The 23,610-nt window shown below is 51.7% G+C and overlaps 1 protein-coding gene across 1 annotated transcript in view; it reads right to left on the minus strand.

Annotated features, from left to right (window-relative positions):
• LOC124018320 (LIM domain only protein 7-like) overlaps window positions 1–23,610 on the minus strand; it is a 61,342-nt gene that overhangs the window by 22,163 nt on the left and 15,569 nt on the right. Inside the window, 8 exon segments of the mRNA XM_046333594.1 lie at window positions 2,397–2,508; window positions 7,322–7,585; window positions 12,581–13,139; window positions 13,141–13,962; window positions 14,076–14,215; window positions 16,566–16,725; window positions 18,057–18,086; window positions 19,679–19,950. Of these exon segments, the coding sequence (XP_046189550.1) occupies window positions 2,397–2,508; window positions 7,322–7,585; window positions 12,581–13,139; window positions 13,141–13,962; window positions 14,076–14,215; window positions 16,566–16,725; window positions 18,057–18,086; window positions 19,679–19,950 (2,359 nt within the window).

Consider the following 23,610-nt stretch of genomic DNA (forward strand, 5'->3'; position numbering starts at 1 on the left):
AGAGAGAGAGGAGCTACAGGACAGCAGGAGAGAGAGAGAGGAGCTACAGGACAGCAGGAGAGAGAGAGAGGAGCTACAGGACAGCAGGAGAGAGAGAGAGGAGCTACAGGACAGCAGGAGAGAGAGAGAGGAGCTACAGGACAGCAGGAGAGAGAGAGAGGAGCTACAGGACAGCAGGAGAGAGAGAGAGGAGCTACAGGACAGCAGGAGAGAGAGAGAGGAGCTACAGGACAGCAGGAGAGAGAGAGAGGAGCTACAGGACAGCAGGAGAGAGAGAGAGGAGCTACAGGACAGCAGGAGAGAGAGAGAGGAGCTACAGGACAGCAGGAGAGAGAGAGAGAGCTACAGGACAGCAGGAGAGAGAGAGAGGAGCTACAGGACAGCAGGAGAGAGAGAGAGGAGCTACAGGACAGCAGGAGAGAGAGAGAGGAGCTACAGGACAGCAGGAGAGAGAGAGGAGCTACAGGACAGCAGGAGAGAGAGAGGAGCTACAGGACAGCAGGAGAGAGAGAGGAGCTACAGGACAGCAGGAGAGAGAGAGGAGCTACAGGACAGCAGGAGAGAGAGAGGAGCTACAGGACAGCAGGAGAGAGAGAGGAGCTACAGGACAGCAGGAGAGAGAGAGGAGCTACAGGACAGCAGGAGAGAGAGAGGAGCTACAGGACAGCAGGAGAGAGAGAGGAGCTACAGGACAGCAGGAGAGAGAGAGGAGCTACAGGACAGCAGGAGAGAGAGAGGAGCTACAGGACAGCAGGAGAGAGAGAGGAGCTACAGGACAGCAGGAGAGAGAGAGGAGCTACAGGACAGCAGGAGAGAGAGAGGAGCTACAGGACAGCAGGAGAGAGAGAGAGAGAGAGAGGAGCTACAGGACAGCAGGAGAGAGAGAGAGGAGCTACAGGACAGCAGGAGAGAGAGAGAGGAGCTACAGGACAGCAGGAGAGAGAGAGAGGAGCTACAGGACAGCAGGAGAGAGAGAGAGGAGCTACAGGACAGCAGGAGAGAGAGAGAGGAGCTACAGGACAGCAGGAGAGAGAGAGAGAGCTACAGGACAGCAGGAGAGAGAGAGAGGAGCTACAGGACAGCAGATAAATATTTATCTGAGAGAGAGAGAGGAGCTACAGGACAGCAGGAGAGAGAGAGAGGAGCTACAGGACAGCAGGAGAGAGAGAGAGGAGCTACAGGACAGCAGGAGAGAGAGAGAGGAGCTACAGGACAGCAGGAGAGAGAGAGAGGAGCTACAGGACAGCAGGAGAGAGAGAGAGGAGCTACAGGACAGCAGGAGAGAGAGAGGGAGCTACAGGACAGCAGGAGAGAGAGAGAGGAGCTACAGGACAGCAGGAGAGAGAGAGAGGAGCTACAGGACAGCAGGAGAGAGAGAGAGGAGCTACAGGACAGCAGGAGAGAGAGAGAGGAGCTACAGGACAGCAGGAGAGAGAGAGAGCTACAGGACAGCAGGAGAGAGAGAGGAGCTACAGGACAGCAGGAGAGAGAGAGGAGCTACAGGACAGCAGGAGAGAGAGAGGAGCTACAGGACAGCAGGAGAGAGAGAGGAGCTACAGGACAGCAGGAGAGAGAGAGGAGCTACAGGACAGCAGGAGAGAGAGAGGAGCTACAGGACAGCAGGAGAGAGAGAGGAGCTACAGGACAGCAGGAGAGAGAGAGGAGCTACAGGACAGCAGGAGAGAGAGAGGAGCTACAGGACAGCAGGAGAGAGAGAGGAGCTACAGGACAGCAGGAGAGAGAGAGGAGCTACAGGACAGCAGGAGAGAGAGAGGAGCTACAGGACAGCAGGAGAGAGAGAGGAGCTACAGGACAGCAGGAGAGAGAGAGGAGCTACAGGACAGCAGGAGAGAGAGAGGAGCTACAGGACAGCAGGAGAGAGAGAGGAGCTACAGGACAGCAGGAGAGAGAGAGGAGCTACAGGACAGCACGACAGCAGTAGATGGTATTTCCAGTCACACCTGACCCAGAGGAACAGTGTAAGGTTATAGATCTCCTGATTACAGATATCCAGAGTGGCTCTGACTAGGTCTCTGTTGCAGGGTAAGTCCCACCTCTCACAGGTCTGTTTAAACATTCATGAATATCTCCCTGTACTGTAGGTAATGGACATCGGAGGAACAACCATTATGTCATTACTAACGACCCAGCCACGGTCAATTCAACCGTTTCTAGCACCAAGACACCTTTAGACTAAAACATATCCCCCCCCCAAAAAAAAGATAAATATTTATCTGTTTGTTCAAACTTCTATTCGTCCATTTCTTACTACCTACATTTCTGTTGACATCTTACCTAATTTGGTAAGCTCTTATTGGATCACAGCAACACGGTACACAGGACATAGGTGTCCCCATCCATCCCTGAAGGAGGGGAGTGGTGGAGTCGACTCTCACCTGGTTGGATGCCTCCGACTCTCGCTCCTGTCGAGTCCCAGTGAGTGTTGAAACCAAAGTGTGGTCGACTGTTAATCTTCAAGGTGAGACTCACTCTGTCACTGTGACGTACCTGAGGAGGAGACAAAAGGTGAAGGTGACACCTGGAGATTCGATGTTCCACGAAACCAGACCCACAACCCGGCACACACAGGTTCAACCCTGCACACACACACACACAGGTTCAAAGTCCCACAATAGAGGAGTGCCAATATTGCTACTCAATGGCTTCAATACAGAACCCCAGTCAGCCAGCTATGGTTTATACACATCGTTGTAGTACTCCAAGATGGCTACTCAACGGCTTCAATACAGAACCCCAGTCAGCCAGCTATGGTTTATACACATCGTTGTAGTACTCCAAGATGGCTACTCAATGGCTTCAATACAGAACCCCAGTCAGCCAGCTATGGTTTATACACATCGTTGTAGTACTCCAAGATGGCGTAGCAGTCAGACGTCTTTGTCTCGTCACCTGTAGACATCTTTGTTTCCTTCGTAAATATTTTTTTTTAACCTCAATTTTAACATACTCTCCTGAAACCCACCTCACCCAATGTGAATGGATCTACTATTTTCTATAGTTTAGAACCGGAACCCACAACAGAAGCTAGCCAGCTAACTAGTTACTAGCTAGTAGTCAGTTAGCTGATGACAGCTAGCAGTGGCTAACCTCAGCCCGGTTAACTACTGCCAATCTGCACAGAGTGATTCAACCCAGAGCATATCGGGGACCGCTTCATCTCTACCACATCTCCGGATTCCTACCGCAAGCTCTGAACCTTTTCATCTGGATTATCGCAGCTAGCTAGCTGCTATCCGAATGGCTAATCCAGGCTAACGTCTCTGTCCGGAAGCAAACACCAGTTAGCCTAGCCTCGTGCTACGCCCATGTCCCAGCTAACTAGCTGCTATCCGAATGGCTAATCCAGGCTAGCGTCTCTGTCCGGAAGCTAACACCAGTTAGCCTAGCCTCGTGTTACGCCCCGGCTAGCTGAAGAGGTCCATCTGTCAATTTCCCCATTGCCGTTTTAGTTAGTGATTGTTGTCTTATTTCACTGTAGAGCCTCCAGCCCTGCTCGATACATCTTAGCTATCCCTTTTGTTCCATCTCCCACACTAGGTGAACTCACCATTCTTAAAAATGGTGTCTCTAGAGACAAAACCTCACTCAATGCCTAGGTTTACCTCCACTGTATTCACATCCTTGAACATCCTTGGCTGTACATTATGCCTTGAATCTATTCAGCTACAGCCCCTAGCTCCACTCCCATTCCCCAGGTGCTCTCATCTGTTGACTTCTGAACACACTAGACGACCAGTTCTTATAGCCTTTAGCCGTACCCTTATCCTACTCCTCCTCTAGTGATGTAGAGGTTAACCCAGGCCCTACAGCCCTTAGCTCCACTCCCATTCCCCAGGTGCTCTCATCTGTTGACTTCTGTAACCGTAATAGCCTTCGGTTCATGCATGTTAACATCAGAAGCCTCCTCCCTAAGTTTGTTTTATTCGCTGCTTCAGCACACTGATGTTCTAGCCGTGTCAACCCTGGCTTAGGAGGACAAAAACCCTGAAATTTACATCCCTAACTATAACAACATTTTCCAACAAGATAGAACTGCCAAAGGGGGGCGGAGTTGCAATCTACTGCAGATATAGCCTAGAGTTCTGTCATGCTATCCAGGTCTCTGCCCAAACAATTCAAGCTTCTACTTTTTAAAAACGCCACCTTTTCAGAAACAAGTCTCTCACCGTTTCTGCTTGCTATATAGACCACCTTCTGTCCCTAGCTGTGCTCTTCCCCCCCCCCCCCCCCCCCCCCCCCCCCCCCCCATATCTATCTTCAGAGCTCGTACTGTTAGGTGACCTACACTGGGACAATCTAAACGTCCTGCAATCTAATCTAGATACCCTCAATCTTACACAAATTATCAATTAACCTACAAGGTGCAACTCCAAATCCATAAACACGGGCACCCTCATAGATATCCTGACCAACGTGCTCTCTAAATATTTCTCGGTCTTCAATCAGGATCTCAGCGAGTACTGCCTCATTGCCTGTATCCGCTACGGAGCCGCAGTCAAACGACCACCCCTCATCACTGTCAAACGCTCCCTAAAACACCGAGCAGGTTTTTCTAGTCGACCTGGCCCGGGTCTCCTGTAAGGATATTGACCTCAACCCGTCAGTAGAGGCTACCTGGTTATTCTTTAAAAATACTTTCCTCACCAACTTAAATAAGCATGCCCCCATTCAAAAAATGTAAAACTAGGAACAGATATAGCCCTTGGTTCACTCCAGACCTGACTGCTCTTGACCAGCACAAAAACATCCTGTGGCGTACTGCATTAGCATCGAATAGCCCCCGCGAGACGCAACTTTTCAGGGAAGTTAGGAACCAATATACACAGGCAGTTAGGAAAGCAAAGGCTAGCTTTTATCAGAAATTAGCATCCTGTAGCACAAACTCTGAAAAAGTTCAGGGGAACCTAAAATCCATGCAGCTGCCCACTGCACTGAGGCTAGGAAACACTGTCACCACCGATAACACTACGATAGAGAATTTCAATAAGCATTTTTCTACGGCTGGTCATGCTTTCCACCTGGCTACCCCTATACCGGTCAGCAGCTCTGCATCCCCCACAGCAACCTGCCCAAGCCTCCCCATTTCCCCTTCACCCAAAAAGCGGATGTTCTGAAAGAGCTGCAAAATCTGGACCCCTACAATTCAGCCGGGCTAGACAATCTGGACCCCTACAATTCAGCCGGGCTAGACAATCTGGACCCCTACAATTCAGCCGGGCTAGACAATCTGGACCCCTACAATTCAGCCGGGCTAGACAATCTGGACCCCTACAATTCAGCCGGGCTAGACAATCTGGACCCCTACAATTCAGCCGGGCTAGACAATCTGGACCCTCTCTTTCTAAAATTATCCACTGCAATTGTTGCAACCCCTATTACCAGTCTGTTCAACCTCTTTCATATAGTCAAGAGATCCCCAAAGACTGGAAAACTCCCGCTGTCTTCCCCCTCCTCAAAGGGGGAGACACTGAAGACCCAAACTGATACAGACCTATATCCATCCTACCCTGCCTCTCGAAGGTCTTTGAAAGCCAAGTAACAAACAGATCACCAACTATTTAGAATCCCACTGTACCTTCTCTGCTATGCAATCTGGTTTCAGAGCTGGTCACGGGTGCACCTCAGCCACGCGCAAGGGCCTAAATGATATAACCACCATCGATAAGAGAACTGTGTAGCCGAATTCATTGACCTGGCCAAGGCTTTTGACTCTGTCAATCACCACATCCTCATCGGCAGACTCAACAGCCTTGGTTTCTCAAATGACTGCCTCGCCTGGTTCACCAACTACTTTTCTAATAAGGTTCAGTGTGTAAAATCGGAGGGTCTGCTGTCCGGACCTCTGGCAGTCTGCCTCAGGGTTCAATTATCGGGCAGACTATTTTCTCTGTATATATCAATGATGTCGCTCTTGCTGCTGGTGATTCTCTGATCCACCTCTTACGCAGACGACACCATTCTGTATACCTCTGGCCCTTCGTTGGACACTGTTAACTAACCTCCAGACGAGCTTCAATGACATACAACTCTCCTTCCGTGGACTCCAACTGCTCTTAAATGCAAGTAAAACTAAATGCATGCTCTTCAACCGATCACTGCCCGCCCGTCTAGCATCACTACTCTAGACGGTTCTGACTTAGAATATGTCTACAAATATATGTCTACCAAATACCAACTACAAATACCTAGATGTCTGGTTAGACTAAACTCTCCTTCTAGATTCACATTAAACATCTTAAACATCTCCAATCCAAAATTAAATCTAGAACTGGCTTCCTATATCGCAACAAAGCCTCTTTCACTCATGCTGCCAAACATACCCTCGTACAACTGACTATCCTACCGATCCTTGACTTCGGCGATGTCATTTACAAAAGTCTCCAACACTCTACTCAGCAGATTGGATGCAGTCTTTTCACAATGCCATCCGTTTTGTCACCAAAGCCCCATATACTACACACCACTGCGACCTGTACGCTCTCGTTGGCAGGCCCTCACTACATATTTGTCACCAAACCCACTTGCTCCAGGTCATCTATAAGTCTCTGCTAGGTAAAGCCCCTCCTCATCTCAGCTCACTGGTCACCATAGCAGCACCCACTCGTAGCACGAGCTCCAGCAGGTATATCTCACTGGTCATCCCCAAAGCCAATTCCTCCTTTGGCCGCCTTTCCTTCCAATGACTGGAACGAACTGCAAAAAAAAAATCATTGAAGCTGGAGACTCATATCTCCCTCTCTAACTTTAAGCATCAGCTGTCAGAGCAGCTTACAGATCACTGCACCTCTACACGACACAGCCAATCTGTAAATAGCCCAACCAACTATCTCATCCCCAAATTGTTATTATGCTCCTTTGCACCCCAGTATCTCTACTTGCACATTTATCTTCTGCAACATGTACCACTCCAGTGTAATTGCTAGATTGTAATCCTACCTCATGTGCCGACTTTCCTATTGTGTTTGTATCGCACTGCATTGCTTTATCTTGACCAGGTCGCAGTTGTAAATGAGAACTTGTTCTCAACTAACCTACCTGGTTAAATAAAGGTGTTCTCAACTAACCTACCTGGTTAAATAAAGGTGTTCTCAACTAGCCTACCTGGTTAAATAAAGGTGTTCTCAACTAGCCTACCTGGTTAAATAAAGGTGTTCTCAACTGGCCGACCTGGGTTAAATAAAGGTGTTCTCAACTAGCCGACCTGGTTAAATAAAGGTGTAATAAACAGTTGGGTAGAACTCTGGCCTTAGTTATGACAGTCCAGGTACAGATGATGTGTTTCACACGGTGTTGAGCTCACCTGTGCAGAGCCATTCTGTCTGACTGAGACAGGAAGGCTGGGCAGGAGAGAAGGGGGTAAGGGTCCCTTCTGGCTGGGTTTGGGGTGGGTGGCAGGTCCAGGAACCACTCTGGTCTTCAGGATGGAGGGCTGGGTCTGACTCCCACCCTCCTCTACTTCCTGGTTCACACTGCTCCGAATGGCTGTGGCCCAGGGCTGAGCCCTGACAGCAACCTCTGAGATAGTGACCATTTTCTGGGGGCGGGTGGGAGCAGTCTTCTCCAACTGTAGGTAGAAGACAGGGCAGAGTTTTACAGGGTCAGTCGTACGATAGGTGTTGTTTTACAGGGTCAGTCATAGTAGTGTGATAGGTGTTGTTTTACAGTATAGGGAATAGGCTGCTGGCCCAGCGCTCTAACCACTAGGCTACCTGCCGCCTCTACACTCTAACCACTAGGCTACCTGCCGCCTCTACACTCTAACCACTAGGCTACCTGCCGCCTCTACACTCTAACCACTAGGCTACCTGCCGCCTCTACACTCTAACCACTAGGCTACCTGCCGCCTCTACACTCTAACCACTAGGCTACCTGCCGCCTCTACACTCTAACCACTAGGCTACCTGCCGCCTCTACACTCTAACCACTAGGCTACCTGCCGCCTCTACACTCTAACCACTAGGCTACCTGCCGCCTCTACACTCTAACCACTAGGCTACCTGCCGCCTCTACACTCTAACCACTAGGCTACCTGCCGCCTCTACACTCTAACCACTAGGCTACCTGCCGCCTCTACACTCTAACCACTAGGCTACCTGCCGCCTCTACACTCTAACCACTAGGCTACCTGCCGCCTCTACACTCTAACCACTAGGCTACCTGCCGCCTCTACACTCTAACCACTAGGCTACCTGCCGCCTCTACACTCTAACCACTAGGCTACCTGCCGCCTCTACACTCTAACCACTAGGCTACCTGCCGCCTCTACACTCTAACCACTAGGCTACCTGCCGCCTCTACACTCTAACCACTAGGCTACCTGCCGCCTCTACACTCTAACCACTAGGCTACCTGCCGCCTCTACACTCTAACCACTAGGCTACCTGCCGCCTCTACACTCTAACCACTAGGCTACCTGCCGCCTCTACACTCTAACCACTAGGCTACCTGCCGCCTCTACACTCTAACCACTAGGCTACCTGCCGCCTCTACACTCTAACCACTAGGCTACCTGCCGCCTCTACACTCTAACCACTAGGCTACCTGCCGCCTCTACACTCTAACCACTAGGCTACCTGCCGCCTCTACACTCTAACCACTAGGCTACCTGCCGCCTCTACACTCTAACCACTAGGCTACCTGCCGCCTCTACACTCTAACCACTAGGCTACCTGCCGCCTCTACACTCTAACCACTAGGCTACCTGCCGCCTCTACACTCTAACCACTAGGCTACCTGCCGCCTCTACACTCTAACCACTAGGCTACCTGCCGCCTCTACACTCTAACCACTAGGCTACCTGCCGCCTCTACACTCTAACCACTAGGCTACCTGCCGCCTCTACACTCTAACCACTAGGCTACCTGCCGCCTCTACACACTAACCACTAGGCTACCTGCCGCCTCTACACTAACCACTAGGCTACCTGCCGCCTCTACACTAACCACTAGGCTACCTGCCGCCTCTACACTAACCACTAGGCTACCTGCCGCCTCTACACTAACCACTAGGCTACCTGCCGCCTCTACACTAACCACTAGGCTACCTGCCGCCTCTACACTAACCACTAGGCTACCTGCCGCCTCTACACTAACCACTAGGCTACCTGCCGCCTCTACACTAACCACTAGGCTACCTGCCTCCTCTACACTAACCACTAGGCTACCTGCCTCCTCTACACTAACCACTAGGCTACCTGCCTCCTCTACACTAACCACTAGGCTACCTGCCTCCTCTACACTCTAACCACTAGGCTACCTGCCTCCTCTACACTCTAACCACTAGGCTACCTGCCTCCTCTACACTCTAACCACTAGGCTACCTGCCTCCTCTACACTCTAACCACTAGGCTACCTGCCTCCTCTACACTCTAACCACTAGGCTACCTGCCTCCTCTACACTCTAACCACTAGGCTACCTGCCTCCTCTACACTCTAACCACTAGGCTACCTGCCTCCTCTACACTCTAACCACTAGGCTACCTGCCTCCTCTACACTCTAACCACTAGGCTACCTGCCTCCTCTACACTAACCACTAGGCTACCTGCCTCCTCTACACTAACCACTAGGCTACCTGCCTCCTCTACACTAACCACTAGGCTACCTGCCTCCTCTACACTAACCACTAGGCTACCTGCCTCCTCTACACTAACCACTAGGCTACCTGCCTCCTCTACACTAACCACTAGGCTACCTGCCGCCTCTACACTAACCACTAGGCTACCTGCCGCCTCTACACTAACCACTAGGCTACCTGCCGCCTCTACACTAACCACTAGGCTACCTGCCTCCTCTACACTAACCACTAGGCTACCTGCCTCCTCTACACTAACCACTAGGCTACCTGCCTCCTCTACACTAACCACTAGGCTACCTGCCTCCTCTACACTAACCACTAGGCTACCTGCCTCCTCTACACTAACCACTAGGCTACCTGCCTCCTCTACACTCTAACCACTAGGCTACCTGCCTCCTCTACACTCTAACCACTAGGCTACCTGCCTCCTCTACACTCTAACCACTAGGCTACCTGCCTCCTCTACACTCTAACCACTAGGCTACCTGCCTCCTCTACACTCTAACCACTAGGCTACCTGCCTCCTCTACACTCTAACCACTAGGCTACCTGCCTCCTCTATACACTAACCACTAGGCTACCTGCCTCCTCTACACTAACCACTAGGCTACCTGCCTCCTCTACACTAACCACTAGGCTACCTGCCTCCTCTACACTAACCACTAGGCTACCTGCCTCCTCTACACTAACCACTAGGCTACCTGCCTCCTCTACACTCTAACCACTAGGCTACCTGCCACCCTCTATAGGGAATAGGGTACCATTGGGCCTCAGGCTGGGCAGTGAGTCAGCCAGCAGTCTCCTGTTATACTATTGCATCATTCATAGGAGATGGAAGAGGATCAGGAAGCACACGGTAACAAGACCACACACATCTCCCTCCACATACTACCAATGAGAACTACAAGTACCAAGACCACCTCTCCCTCCACATACTACCAAGGAGAACTACAAGTACCAAGACCACCGACACCTCTCCCTCCACATACTACCAATGAGAACTACAAGTACCAAGACCACCTCTCCCTCCACATACTACCAAGGAGAACTACAAGTACCAAGACCACCTCTCCCTCCACATACTACAAGTACCAAGACCACCTCTCCCTCCACATACTACCAAGGAGAACTACAAGTACCAAGACCACCCACATACACACACACACACACACCTCCCTCCACATACTACCAAGGAGAACTACAAGTACCAAGACCACCTCTCCCTTCACATACTACCAAGGAGGACTACAAGTACCAAGACCACACACACACACACCTCTCCCTCCACATACTACAAGTACCAAGACCACCCACACACACACACACCTCCTTCCACATACTACCAAGGAGAACTACAAGTACCAAGACCACACACACACACACACACACACACATCTCCCTCCACATACTACCAAGGAAAACTACAAGTACCAAGACCCCACACACACACACACACACACACACCTCCTTCCACATACTACCAAGGAGAACTACAAGTACCAAGACCACCTCTCCCTCCACATACTACCAAGGAGAACTACAAGTACCAAGACCACCTCTCCCTCCACATACTACCAAGGAGAACTACAAGTACCAAGACCACACACCACACATCTCCCTCCACATACTACCAGGGAGAACTACAAGTACCAAGACCACCTCTCCCTCCACATACTACCAGGGAGAACTACAAGTACCAAGACCACCTCTCCCTTCACATACTACCAGGGAGAACTACAAGTACCAAGACCACCCACACCTCTCCCTCCACATACTACCAGGGAGAACTACAAGTACCAAGACCACCTGTCCCTCCACATACTACCAGGGAGAACTACAAGTACCAAGACCACCTCTCCCTTCTCATACTACCAGGGAGAACTACAAGTACCAAGACCACCCACACCTCTCCCGCCACATACTACCAGGGAGAACTACAAGTACCAAGACCACCCACACCTCTCCCTCCACATACTACCAGGGAGAACTACAAGTACCAAGACCACATACTACCAGTGAGAACTACAAGTACCAAGACCACATACTACCAGGGAGAACTACAAGTACCAAGACCACATACTACCAGGGAGAACTACAAGTACCAAGCACACATTGAAAGGAGGCAGTAGTATTTAGATACACAGACAGTGAACACAGGAGCATCCAATCACAAGAGATGTAGTGTACAACTGAATAATACTGAAACACACTGTACAAATGAAGGGGGCATTAGTCACAGAGACAGAGGAACTGAAACACTGTACAAATGAAGGGGGCATTAGTCAGAGATAGAGGGAGAGACGGGGGGGACAGAGGGAGGGGGGACAGGGGGACAGAGGGAGGGGGGGACAGGGGGACAGAGGGAGGGGGGACAGGGGGACAGAGGGAGGGGGGGACAGGGGGACAGAGGGAGGGGGACAGAGGGACAGAGGGAGGGGGGGACAGAGGTACTGAAACACTGTACAAATGAAGGGGGCATTAGTCACAGAGACAGAGGGAGGGGGGACAGAGGGAGAGACGGGGGGGGACAGAGGGAGAGACAGAGGGAGGGGGGACAGAGGGAGAGACAGGGGGGACAGGGGTACTGAAACACACTGTACAAATGAAGGGGGCATTAGTCACAGAGACAGAGGGAGGGGGACAGAGGGAGAGACAGAGGGAGGGGGGACAGAGGGAGAGACAGGGGGACAGAGGGAGAGACAGGGGGAGGGGGGGGGGACAGAGGGAGAGACAGGGGGGGGGGGGGGACAGAGGGAGAGACAGGGGGAGGGGGGGGGACAGAGGGAGAGACAGAGGGAGGGGGGACAGAGGTACTGAAACACACTGTACAAATGAAGGGGGCATTAGTCAGAGACAGAGGGAGAGACGGGGGGAGGGACAGAGGGAGAGACGGGGGGAGGGACAGAGGGAGAAACGGGGGAGGGACAGGGGGAGAGACGGGGGGAGGGACAGGGACAGAGACGGGGGGACAGAGGCATTCCTCACATTGTAGAGCCTGGGTAGTGAGGACACTCTGGAGGACTTGGCTCCAAACGGTCGGGGGGTGAAGCCGGCAGAGAGGCAGGACGAAGAGCCCTCAGACCGGCGGTATCCCCTGGGGAGAGAGGCAGATGCCCCTCTTCCTCTTCCTCCCAGAGCCCTGGAGCTGTACCTGTAGAGGGAAAACTCCTGCTGTTGGGGAGCTGAGACATGACCCGAGGCTCCCACCGAGGTCAGGGACTCTACAGTGGAGATGAGGGCGTGTTCTGGGATGTCCATGGAGGCACAGGAGCCGATACCGCTGGTCAGGTTAGAGCCGGTACCGCTGGCCAGGTTGGAGCCGGTACCGCTGGCCAGGTTAGAGCCGGTACCGCTGGCCAGGTTAGAGCCGGTACCGCTGGCCAGGTTAGAGCCGGTACCGCTGGCCAGGTTAGAGCCGGTACCGCTGGCCAGGTTAGAGCCGGTACCGCTGGCCAGGTTAGAGCCGGTACCGCTGGCCAGGTTAGAGCCGGTACCGCTGGCCAGGTTAGAGCCGGTACCGCTGGCCAGGTTAGAGCCGGTACACGCTGGCCAGGTTAGAGCCGGTACCGCTGGCCAGGTTAGAGCCGGTACCGCTGGCCAGGTTAGAGCCGGTACCGCTGGTCAGGTTAGAGCCGGTACCGCTGGTCAGGTTAGAGCCGGTACCGCTGGCCAGGTTAGAGCCGGTACCGCTGGTCAGGTTAGAGCCGGTACCGCTGGCCAGGTTAGAGCCGGTACCGCTGGTCAGGTTAGAGCCGGTACCGCTGGTTAGGTTAGAGCCGGTACCGCTGGTTAGGTTAGAGCCGGTACCGCTGGTTAGGTTAGAGCCGGTACCGCTGGTTAGGTTAGAGCCGGTACCGCTCACCGGGTCAGAGGTAGTTAGAGAAGAACTGGTACCAATAGTAAGACTGGAGCTAGATCCAGGGAGGGTCGTCGGGATCCCGTTTGAGAGCAAGGAGACGTTGTGGTCTCGTCCAGTTGAGATGAAGAGAGCTGGGCTAGAGATGGTCTGGGAGGAGATGGGAGACGCAGAGTTGGGGAAAGTGACTAATCCTCCAGCTCCGTCTGGCTCCACCGGTGTGTGACTCCTCCCCCCTAGGACGAGGGGCTCTGATTGGGGCACGGCTCCGGGTCCCTGGAGGGTCACGCTGGGGGCGGTTAAGGGTTCCGACGCTACGGGGCTGTAGGGTGACTCCACGGAGGAGCTGAGGGCCAGTGGAGCTCTGGTGTGGGGTCGTAGCACCAGGGAACCCTCACTTACAGAGGTGGGGGCTCTGGTGTGGGGTCGGAACACCAGGGAACCCTCCTTGAACGAGGTGGGCGGAGAGACCTTGTGGCCATTGCTGCATAGGGACTCCTCATCCTCTTCCCTGTGATACCAGATGAAGAGAGGAAACATATGAATAGCACAGCAGAATGGGCAAGCAGACACACACACTACTATAAAGTTATTTAAGTCTGTCTTCCATGTCCGTTCCCTTACCTGTCCTCTTGCAGACTCTTGAATGTCCCGACTGTACCGACCCCTGCGTTGGCCATCAGGACGATGTTGTCCCTCTCCTGCATCTTCCTCCGCAGGTCACAGTTAGACCTGTGCCGCCGGAGCTTCCACTTGGTCAGGTCCTGACAGGAGGTAGGGGGGGAGACACTTAAAACAAGATGAATCACGACAAAGACAAGAACTGCTGTTGAATTCATTTGTAGCGGCAACAATTAACCCAGTGAAGACCTCCAGGGGAGTTCTACCGGTCAGGACGGGACAGGAGACTAGTTCTACCGGTCAGGACGGTACAGGTGGGTAGTTCTACCGGTCAGGAGGGTAGTTCTACCGGTCAGGAGGGTAGTTCTACCGGTCAGGAGGGTAGTTCTACCGGTCAGGACGGGACAGGAGACTAGTTCTACCAGTCAGGATGGTACAGGTGGGTAGTTCTACCAGTCAGGACGGTACAGGTGACTGGTTCTACCAGTCAGGATGGTACAGGTGACTGGTTCTACCAGTCAGGACGGGACAGGTGGGTAGTTCTACCGGTCAAGACGGGACAGGTGGGTAGTTCTACCGGTCAAGACGGGACAGGTGGGTAGTTCTACCGGTCAAGACGGGACAGGTGGGTAGTTCTACCGGTCAAGACGGGACAGGTGGGTAGTTCTACCGGTCAGGATGGTACAGGTAGGATGGTACAGGTGGGGAGTTCTACCAGTCAGGACGGTACAGGTGGGTAGTTCTACCAGTCAGGAGGGTAGTTCTACCGGTCAGGAGGGTAGTTCTACCGGTCAGGAGGGTAGTTCTACCGGTCAGGAGGGTAGTTCTACCGGTCAGGAGGGTAGTTCTACCGGTCAGGAGGGTAGTTCTACCGGTCAGGAGGGTAGTTCTACCGGTCAGGAGGGTAGTTCTACCGGTCAGGAGGGTAGTTCTACCGGTCAGGAGGGTAGTTCTACCGGTCAGGAGGGTAGTTCTACCGGTCAGGAGGGTAGTTCTACCGGTCAGGAGGGTAGTTCTACCGGTCAGGAGGGTAGTTCTACCGGTCAGGAGGGTAGTTCTACCGGTCAGGAGGGTAGTTCTACCGGTCAGGATGGTACAGGTGGGTAGTTCTACCGGTCAGGATGGTACAGGTGGGTAGTTCTACCGGTCAGGATGGTACAGGTGGGTAGTTCTACCGGTCAGGATGGTACAGGTGGGTAGTTCTACCAGTCAGGACGGTACAGGTGACTGGTTCTACCAGTCAGGATGGGACAGGTGGGTAGTTCTACCAGTCAAGACGGGACAGGTGGGTAGTTCTACCGGTCAAGACGGTACAGGTGGGTAAGTTCTACCGGTCAGGACGGTACAGGTGGGTAAGTTCTACCGGTCAGGACGGTACAGGTGGGTAAGTTCTACCGGTCAGGACGGTACAGGTGGGTAAGTTCTACCGGTCAGGACGGTACAGGTGGGTAAGTTCTACCGGTCAGGACGGTACAGGTGGGTAAGTTCTACCGGTCAGGACGGTACAGGTGGGTAAGTTCTACCGGTCAGGACGGTACAGGTGGGTAAGTTCTACCGGTCAGGACGGTACAGGTGGGTAAGTTCTACCGGTCAGGACGGTACAGGTGGGTAAGTTCTACCGGTCAGGACGGTACAGGTGGGTAAGTTCTACCGGTCAGGACGGTACAGGTGGGTAAGTTCTACCGGTCAGGACGGTACAGGTGGGTAAGTTCTACCGGTCAGGACGGTACAGGTGGGTAAGTTCTACCGGTCAGGACGGTACAGGTGGGTAAGTTCTACCGGTCAGGACGGTACAGGTGGGTAAGTTCTACCGGTCAGGACGGTACAGGTGGGTAAGTTCTACCGGTCAGGACGGTACAGGTGGGTAAGTTCTACCGGTCAGGACGGTACAGGTGGGTAAGTTCTACCGGTCAGGACGGTACAGGTGGGTAAGTTCTACCGGTCAGGACGGTACAGGTGGGTAAGTTCTACCGGTCAGGACGGTACAGGTGGGTAGTTCTACCGGTCAGGACGGTACAGGTGGGTAGTTCTACCGGTCAGGACGGTACAGGTGGGTAGTTCTACCGGTCAGGACGGTACAGGTGGGTAAGTTCTACCGGTCAGGATGGTACAGGTGGGTAGTTCTACCGGTCAGGATGGTACAGGTGGGTAAGTTCTACCGGTCAGGATGGTACAGGAGGGTAGTTCTACCAGTCAGGACGGTACAGGTGACTAGTTCTACCAGTCAGGACGGTACAGGTAGGATGGTACAGGTGGGTAGTTCTACCGGTCAGGATGGTACAGGTGGGTAGTTCTACCGGTCAGGATGGTACAGGTAGGATGGTACAGGTGGGTAGTTCTACCGGTCAGGAGGGTAGTTCTACCGGTCAGGAGGGTAGTTCTACCGGTCAGGAGGGTAGTTCTACCGGTCAGGAGGGTAGTTCTACCGGTCAGGAGGGTAGTTCTACCGGTCAGGATGGTACAGGTAATGGATGCATGTGTGTGTGGACTAACGTTGTGCCACTTTGCCTCACTCTCGTGGACCCGGGCTCTGACCATCTGCAGCTGGTCTTGGCTCACAGCGCTGGGGCTCAGCTCCATGCCACCCTCAGAAACCTGGCGCACCACTTGCGTGGGCGACGGGAACCGCCTGATGTCATTCAATGATTTGCTCCTGTTGTCGTGAAGAGAGCAAAGGAGACGAGAGAGAGAAGTGAAAGACGAGCGAGAGAGAACACTGCAGATTGATGATCAGGATGTCATCGTATATTACGTTGTCCAACATTCCGCCAAGCCAGCAGACTGCGCCGCGCCAAGCCAGCAGACTGCGCCGCGCCAAGCCAGCAGACTGCGCCGCGCCAAGCCAGCAGACTGCGCCGCGCCAAGCCAGCAGACTGCGCCGCGCCAAGCCAGCAGACTGCGCCGCGCCAAGCCAGCAGACTGCGCCGCGCCAAGCCAGCAGACTGCGCCGCGCCAAGCCTGCAGACTGCGCCGCGCCAAGCCTGCAGACTGCGCCGCGCCAAGCCTGCAGACTGCGCCGCGCCAAGCCTGCAGACTGCGCCGCGCCAAGCCTGCAGACTGCGCCGCGCCAAGCCTGCAGACTGCGCCGCGCAGCCTGCAGACTGCGCCGCGCCAAGCCTGCAGACTGCGCCGCGCCAAGCCTGCAGACTGCGCCGCGCCAAGCCTGCAGACTGCGCCGCGCCAAGCCTGCAGACTGCGCCGCGCCAAGCCTGCAGACTGCGCCGCGCCAAGCCTGCAGACTGCGCCGCGCCAAGCCTGCAGACTGCGCCGCGCCAAGCCTGCAGACTGCGCCGCGCCAAGCCTGCAGACTGCGCCGCGCCAAGCCTGCAGACTGCGCCGCGCCAAGCCTGCAGACTGCGCCGCGCCAAGCCTGCAGACTGCGCCGCGCCAAGCCTGCAGACTGCGCCGCGCCAAGCCTGCAGACTGCGCCGCGCCAAGCCTGCAGACTGCGCCGCGCCAAGCCTGCAGACTGCGCCGCGCCAAGCCTGCAGACTGCGCCGCGCCAAGCCTGCAGACTGCGCCGCGCCAAGCCTGCAGACTGCGCCGCGCCAAGCCTGCAGACTGCGCCGCGCCAAGCCTGCAGACTGCGCCGCGCCAAGCCTGCAGACTGCGCCGCGCCAAGCCTGCGCCGCGCCAAGCCTGCAGACTGCGCCGCGCCAAGCCAGCAGACTGCGCCGCGCCAAGCCAGCAGACTGCGCCGCGCCAAGCCAGCAGACTGCGCCGCGCCAAGCCAGCAGACTGCGCCGCGCCAAGCCAGCAGACTGCGCCGCGCCAAGCCAGCAGACTGCGCCGCGCCAAGCCTGCAGACTGCGCCGCGCCAAGCCTGCAGACTGCGCCGCGCCAAGCCAGCAGACTGCGCCGCGCCAAGCCAGCAGACTGCGCCGCGCCAAGCCAGCAGACTGCGCTGCGCCAAGGCGCGCTAAAGCCCAGCAGGGGGGGGGGCATAGAGCCAAGCGAACCCAGCGGGTGACGCCGTTAACTCACCATATCCATCCTGGGTTTACCTCCAAGTTTCTACAGGAACCAGAGAAAGACCAGACCACTACACTCAGATACATGCGATTTAGCAGATCCATTTATTCAAATCACCTCACTATTTTTATTTAACCAGGTAGGCTAGTTGAGAACAAGTTCTCATTTGCAACTGCAACCTAGCCAAGATGAAGCAAAGCAGTTCAACATGTAAGTTACACATGGAGTAAACATACAATAGAAAAATATATAATAATTGATGCTTACATTATTATTTCTTCTTCCTCCCCAGTACTGGTGATACCAGCGGTCACTGAACCCAGGGCCCTGGTATTGGAGTACTGAACCCAGGGCCCTGGTATTGGAGTACTGAACCCAGGGCCCTGGTATTGGAGTACTGAACCCAGGGCCCTGGTATTGGAGTACTGAACCCAGGGCCCTGGTATTGGAGTACTGAACCCAGGGCCCTGGTATTGGAGTACTGAACCCACGGCCCTGGTATTGGAGTACTGAACCCACGGCCCTGGTATTGGAGTACTGAACCCACGGCCCTGGTATTGGAGTACTGAACCCACGGCCCTGGTATTGGAGTACTGAACCCACGGCCCTGGTATATTGGAGTACTGAACCCACGGCCCTGGTATTGGAGTACTGAACCCACGGCCCTGGTATTGGAGTACTGAACCCACGGCCCTGGTATTGCCAAGTGCCATGGTCTACCAACTGAGCCACACACACAACATACCCGCTCTCTAGAACCCCACTTTAGAAGACCGTAGCAGTGAACACTAACACCACCACGATCCCCGGTTCAGTCTCCCGATAGCAGTGAACACTAACACCACCACGATCCCAGGTTCAGTATCCCGATAGCAGATACCATGACAACATCTGCCAGTCACAGAATGTCACTCGATCCAGAGTTGAGTTCAATATCATTCAAATTAAACATTGTAATGTGTGCATTAAATCAAGCAATTTGACTTTGGTAACTAAATAAAATACATAAAAATGTAATTTATTTTAAAAGTAAATCTCCTTGGATACATCTTGATTTACCCAGTTTCACCCAGGTCTAGTCACAATACAGGGGAATGGACATTCAACAGGAGTGTGTGCATTGCGTTATTGAGCTCGTTTTGGCTGATTTCATGAGACTATACAGTTCCCTCTTTCATTTAGGACTTATTTTATTGTACTGATCAACATTTGCATTTAAGAAGCAATATATTTTATGAAAGTGAGACCCATGACCTCATTCATACAGAGTCACAGCCTTCAGTAATGATGATCTTGACTGGGAGACGTGAGGGACTATCAGCTTTGTAAAATCAGCAATATTTTGAATATTAGTTTGCATATTATAACAGACAAGGTACGGTAGTGAACTGATGTTGGTTTCAACTGTAAGTTAGCAAGGAATGTTAGCCTACAAAGCTATCGATACCTTCCTGCATTGGAAAGTGTTCTAGACATTGTTTTGCGAACATAAAAAAGTTTCAACATCTCTACACGGCCTTGTTGAATTATTCAAGTGTGTTAACTTCTGTGCAGGATAAGTGGTGGTGCAGCCCAGACTCGGTGGTTCCTCAGGACAGACAAGAGTCCGTATGAGAGAGGAGATAACATGGTACAGGACAGGCTCCCAGAGGTTCCTCAGGACAGGCTCCCAGAGGTTCCTCAGGACAGGCTCCCAGAGGTTCCTCAGGACAGGCTCCCAGAGGTTCCTCAGGACAGGCTCCCAGAGGTTCCTCAGGACAGGCTCCCAGAGGTTCCTCAGGACAGGCTCCCAGAGGTTCCTCAGGACAGGCTCCCAGAGGTTCCTCAGGACAGGCTCCCAGAGGTTCCTCAGGACAGGCTCCCAGAGGTTCCTCAGGACAGGCTCCCAGAGGTTCCTCAGGACAGGCTCCCAGAGGTAAAAATGAGGAAGTGGGGACTCTCGCTATAAAGGAGACATCGGCTGCACTGATAGACAGATCCTCTCAATCATTAGAAGTCAGACACATTTGATAGAAATACCGAAAGTAACAAATTCTAGTACAGAACCAGTTTTTCATTTTCTAGTATTTTTTTTTTTTAAACATACCGAAGTTTCAGTATACCGTGCAACACTAGTGAAAGCTCTAGTAACAACAAGGACAGAATCCGAACTATCCCAATTCACACCGGGCCGCGACCGACGTAGATCAGCAAGTACAACGTCCAAACCATATATATTACACGCGGCCACGACCGACGCTGAACATTCATCACACTAACGCCAAATACTTTTTTTTTAAAGACCATCTTGTTTTATTGACCCACTGTTACATTGTTAGTTTGGTACATTGTTAGTTTGGTACATCAGTTCACATCTAAAACCCCATTTCATTTTCTTGGGCACTTCTTTTGACCAGAAGTCATTATGAATAGGATGCCGTGTGTGGGGGAGACAGAGATTGTCATAACTCCAATGTCAACATTTAGCATTAAAAACACTTCTCAATAAAGGTTTCATATAAAATGTTTACAGCCTCATCACTTTGGTAGCACATCTACAGGGCAATATTATTTGCATGATGATTATGGGCAAGCACGTAGCTTACATTTATTAAAAACAAAGGACTCCAGTCCTGCCCTTCGCAGTAGATTAATGGAAGGCTCGGTCCCTGCCTGTATGACAAAGGTGATAAGCTTGTCGCAGGTTGTTTAAAAAGCTATAAATTGTCACAATGACGTGGTTTAAAAGTAGGCTTGGGTATTTGGATATAGCCACGAGAATTATTTCTCAAATACCGTTAAAACTACTTGAAATTAATACATTTGAATATTAGATGGAAGTATAATAATTAGTATAATATTACTTTAAGTAAATACTTGCAGTCAACTTCTACAATATGTTAGGAGATAAAGATGGCGTTCGTTTTACCGGTCACAATGGTTCCATTATGAAGCTTACCGGTAGTCCCCAGTCATGTGATGTTGAGGCCGGAGTGTTGTCTCACTGTTGGTTCCATTATGAAGCTTACCGGTAGTCCCCAGTCATGTGATGTTGAGGCCGGAGTGTCGAGTCTCACTGTTGTGCAGAACGCGCCAGGTGATCTAATTACAGGATGGAATCCACACCTAAATCTTTGCCAGAGATGTAACTTCTCTCTTATTAGTTATACGAGGTGTGGGTCTAAAAGCCCACGTTCTATGATAGTACTTGAACATTGCTCAGGGATTCGATCTTGCAACATTTCGGTTACAAGTCCAACGCTCTAACCACTAGGCAAAGGACTATTTGACCTACTCATTCAAGGGTTTCTCTTTATTTTTACTATTTTATATTTTTAGAATAATAGTGAAGACAACAAAACTATGAAATAACACATGGAATCATAGTGTCCAAAAAAAAGTGTTAAACAAATCCATTTTATATTTAGATTCTTCAAAGTAGCCACCCTTTGCCTTGATGACAACTTTGCATGCTCCTGGCATTCTCTCAACCAGCTTCACCTGGAATGCTTTTGCAACAGTCTTGAAGGAGTTCTCACATATGCTGAGCAGTTGTTGGCTGCTTTTCCTTCACTCTGCTGTCCAACTCACCCCAAACCATCTCAATTGGGTTCGAGGTCAGGGGATTGTGGAGGCCAAGTCATCTGATGCAGCACTCAATCACTCTCCTTCTTGGTCAAATAGCCCTTACAGCCTGGAGGTGTGTTGGGTCATTGTCCTGCTGAAAAACAAATGATAGTCCCACTAAGCCCAAACCAGATGGGATGGCGTTTCACTGTGGTAGCCATGCTGCTTACGTGTGCCTTGAATTCTAAATAAATCAAGACACCATCACGCCTCCTCCTCCATGCTTCACGGTGGGAACCACACACCATCACGCCTCCTCCATGCTTCACGGTGGGAACCACACACCATCACGCCTCCTCCATGCTTCACGGTGGGAACCACACACCATCACGCCTCCTCCATGCTTCACGGTGGGAACCACACACCATCACGCCTCCTCCTCCTCCATGCTTCACGGTGGGAACCACACACCATCACGCCTCCTCCTCCTCCATGCTTCACGGTGGGAACCACACACCATCACGCCTCCTCCTCCATGCTTCACGGTGGGAACCACACATGCGGAGATCATCCGTTCAAATGCTCTGTGTCTCAGTTGGAACAAACACAAAAAGTCTCATTTGGACTACGATTAATGGACAGATTCTCCGGTTGTGTTCTTTTGGCCCAAGCAAGTCTCTTCTTATTGGTTTCCTTTAGTTGAGGTTTCTTTAGAGCAATTCAACCATGAAGGCCTGATTCAGTCTCCTATGAACAGTTGATGTTGAGATGTGTCTGTTACTTGAACTCTGAAGCATTTATTTGGGCTGCAATCTGAGGTGTAGTTAACTCTAATGAACTTATCCTCAGCAGCAGAGGTAACTCAAGAGACTTCCTTTTCCTGTGGCGGACCTCATGAGAGCCAGTTTCATCCCAGAGCATGATGGTTTTTGCGACTGCATTTGAAGAAACGTTCAAAGTTCTTGAAATGTTCCGTATTGGCTGACCTTCGTATCTTAAAGTAATGGACTGTTTCTTTACTTATTTGAGCCATTCGTCATAATATGGACTTGGTCTTTTAGCCCTATTTGGCATCTTCTGTATACCATCCCTACCTTGTCACAACACAACTGATTGGCTCAAATGCATTAAGGAAAGAATTACACTAATTAACTTAAGTCACAGCTGTTAACCTCTTCAACCTATGGGGGCGCTATGTCATTATTGGATAAAAAAAAATGTGCCCGTTTTAAGCGCAATATTTTGTCACGAAAAGATGCTCGACTATGCATATAATTGGCAGCTTTGGAAAGAAAACACTGACGTTTCCAAAACTGCAAAGATATCATCTGTGAGTGCCCCAGAACTGATGCTACAGGCGAAACCAAGATGAAACTTAAGCAGGAAATGAGCAGGATTTCTGAAGCTCTGTTTTTCATTGTCTCCTTATATGGCTGTGAAAGCACCACGAATTAGCCTGCCCTTTCTATCGTTTCTCCAAGTTGTCTGCAGCATTGTGACGTATTTGTAGGCATATCATTGGAAGATTGGCCATAGACAACATTTACCAGGGGTCCGCCCGGTGTCCTTTGTTGAAATTGTTGCGTAATCTCCAAGCTGCTCGCATTCATCCATGTGATTGAGACAGAGGAGACTTCCAGGAATGATATATCATGAAGAGATGTGAAAAACACCTTGAGGATTGATTCTAAACAACGTTTACCATGTTTCAGTCGATATTATGGAGTTAATGTGGAAGAAAGTTTGGCGTTTGGATTAATGAATTTGTTTTTTTTTGGTAGCCAAACATGACGCAGAAAACGGACCGATTTCTCCTGCACAACTAATCTTTCAGGAAAACTGAACATTTGCTATCTAACAGAGAGTCTCTTCAGTGAAAACATCCGAAGGTCTTCAAAGGTAAATGATTTATTGAATGTTTTTGCTGGTTTTTGTGAAAATGTTGCCTGCTAATGCTAAATGCTAATGCTAAATACTAGTTTGCTATGGTAGAGAAGCATATTTTTTTAAAATCTGAGAT

Source organism: Oncorhynchus gorbuscha, unplaced genomic scaffold (genome assembly GCF_021184085.1).
Source record: "Oncorhynchus gorbuscha isolate QuinsamMale2020 ecotype Even-year unplaced genomic scaffold, OgorEven_v1.0 Un_scaffold_473, whole genome shotgun sequence".
Classification (NCBI taxonomy): Eukaryota; Metazoa; Chordata; class Actinopteri; order Salmoniformes; family Salmonidae; genus Oncorhynchus; species Oncorhynchus gorbuscha.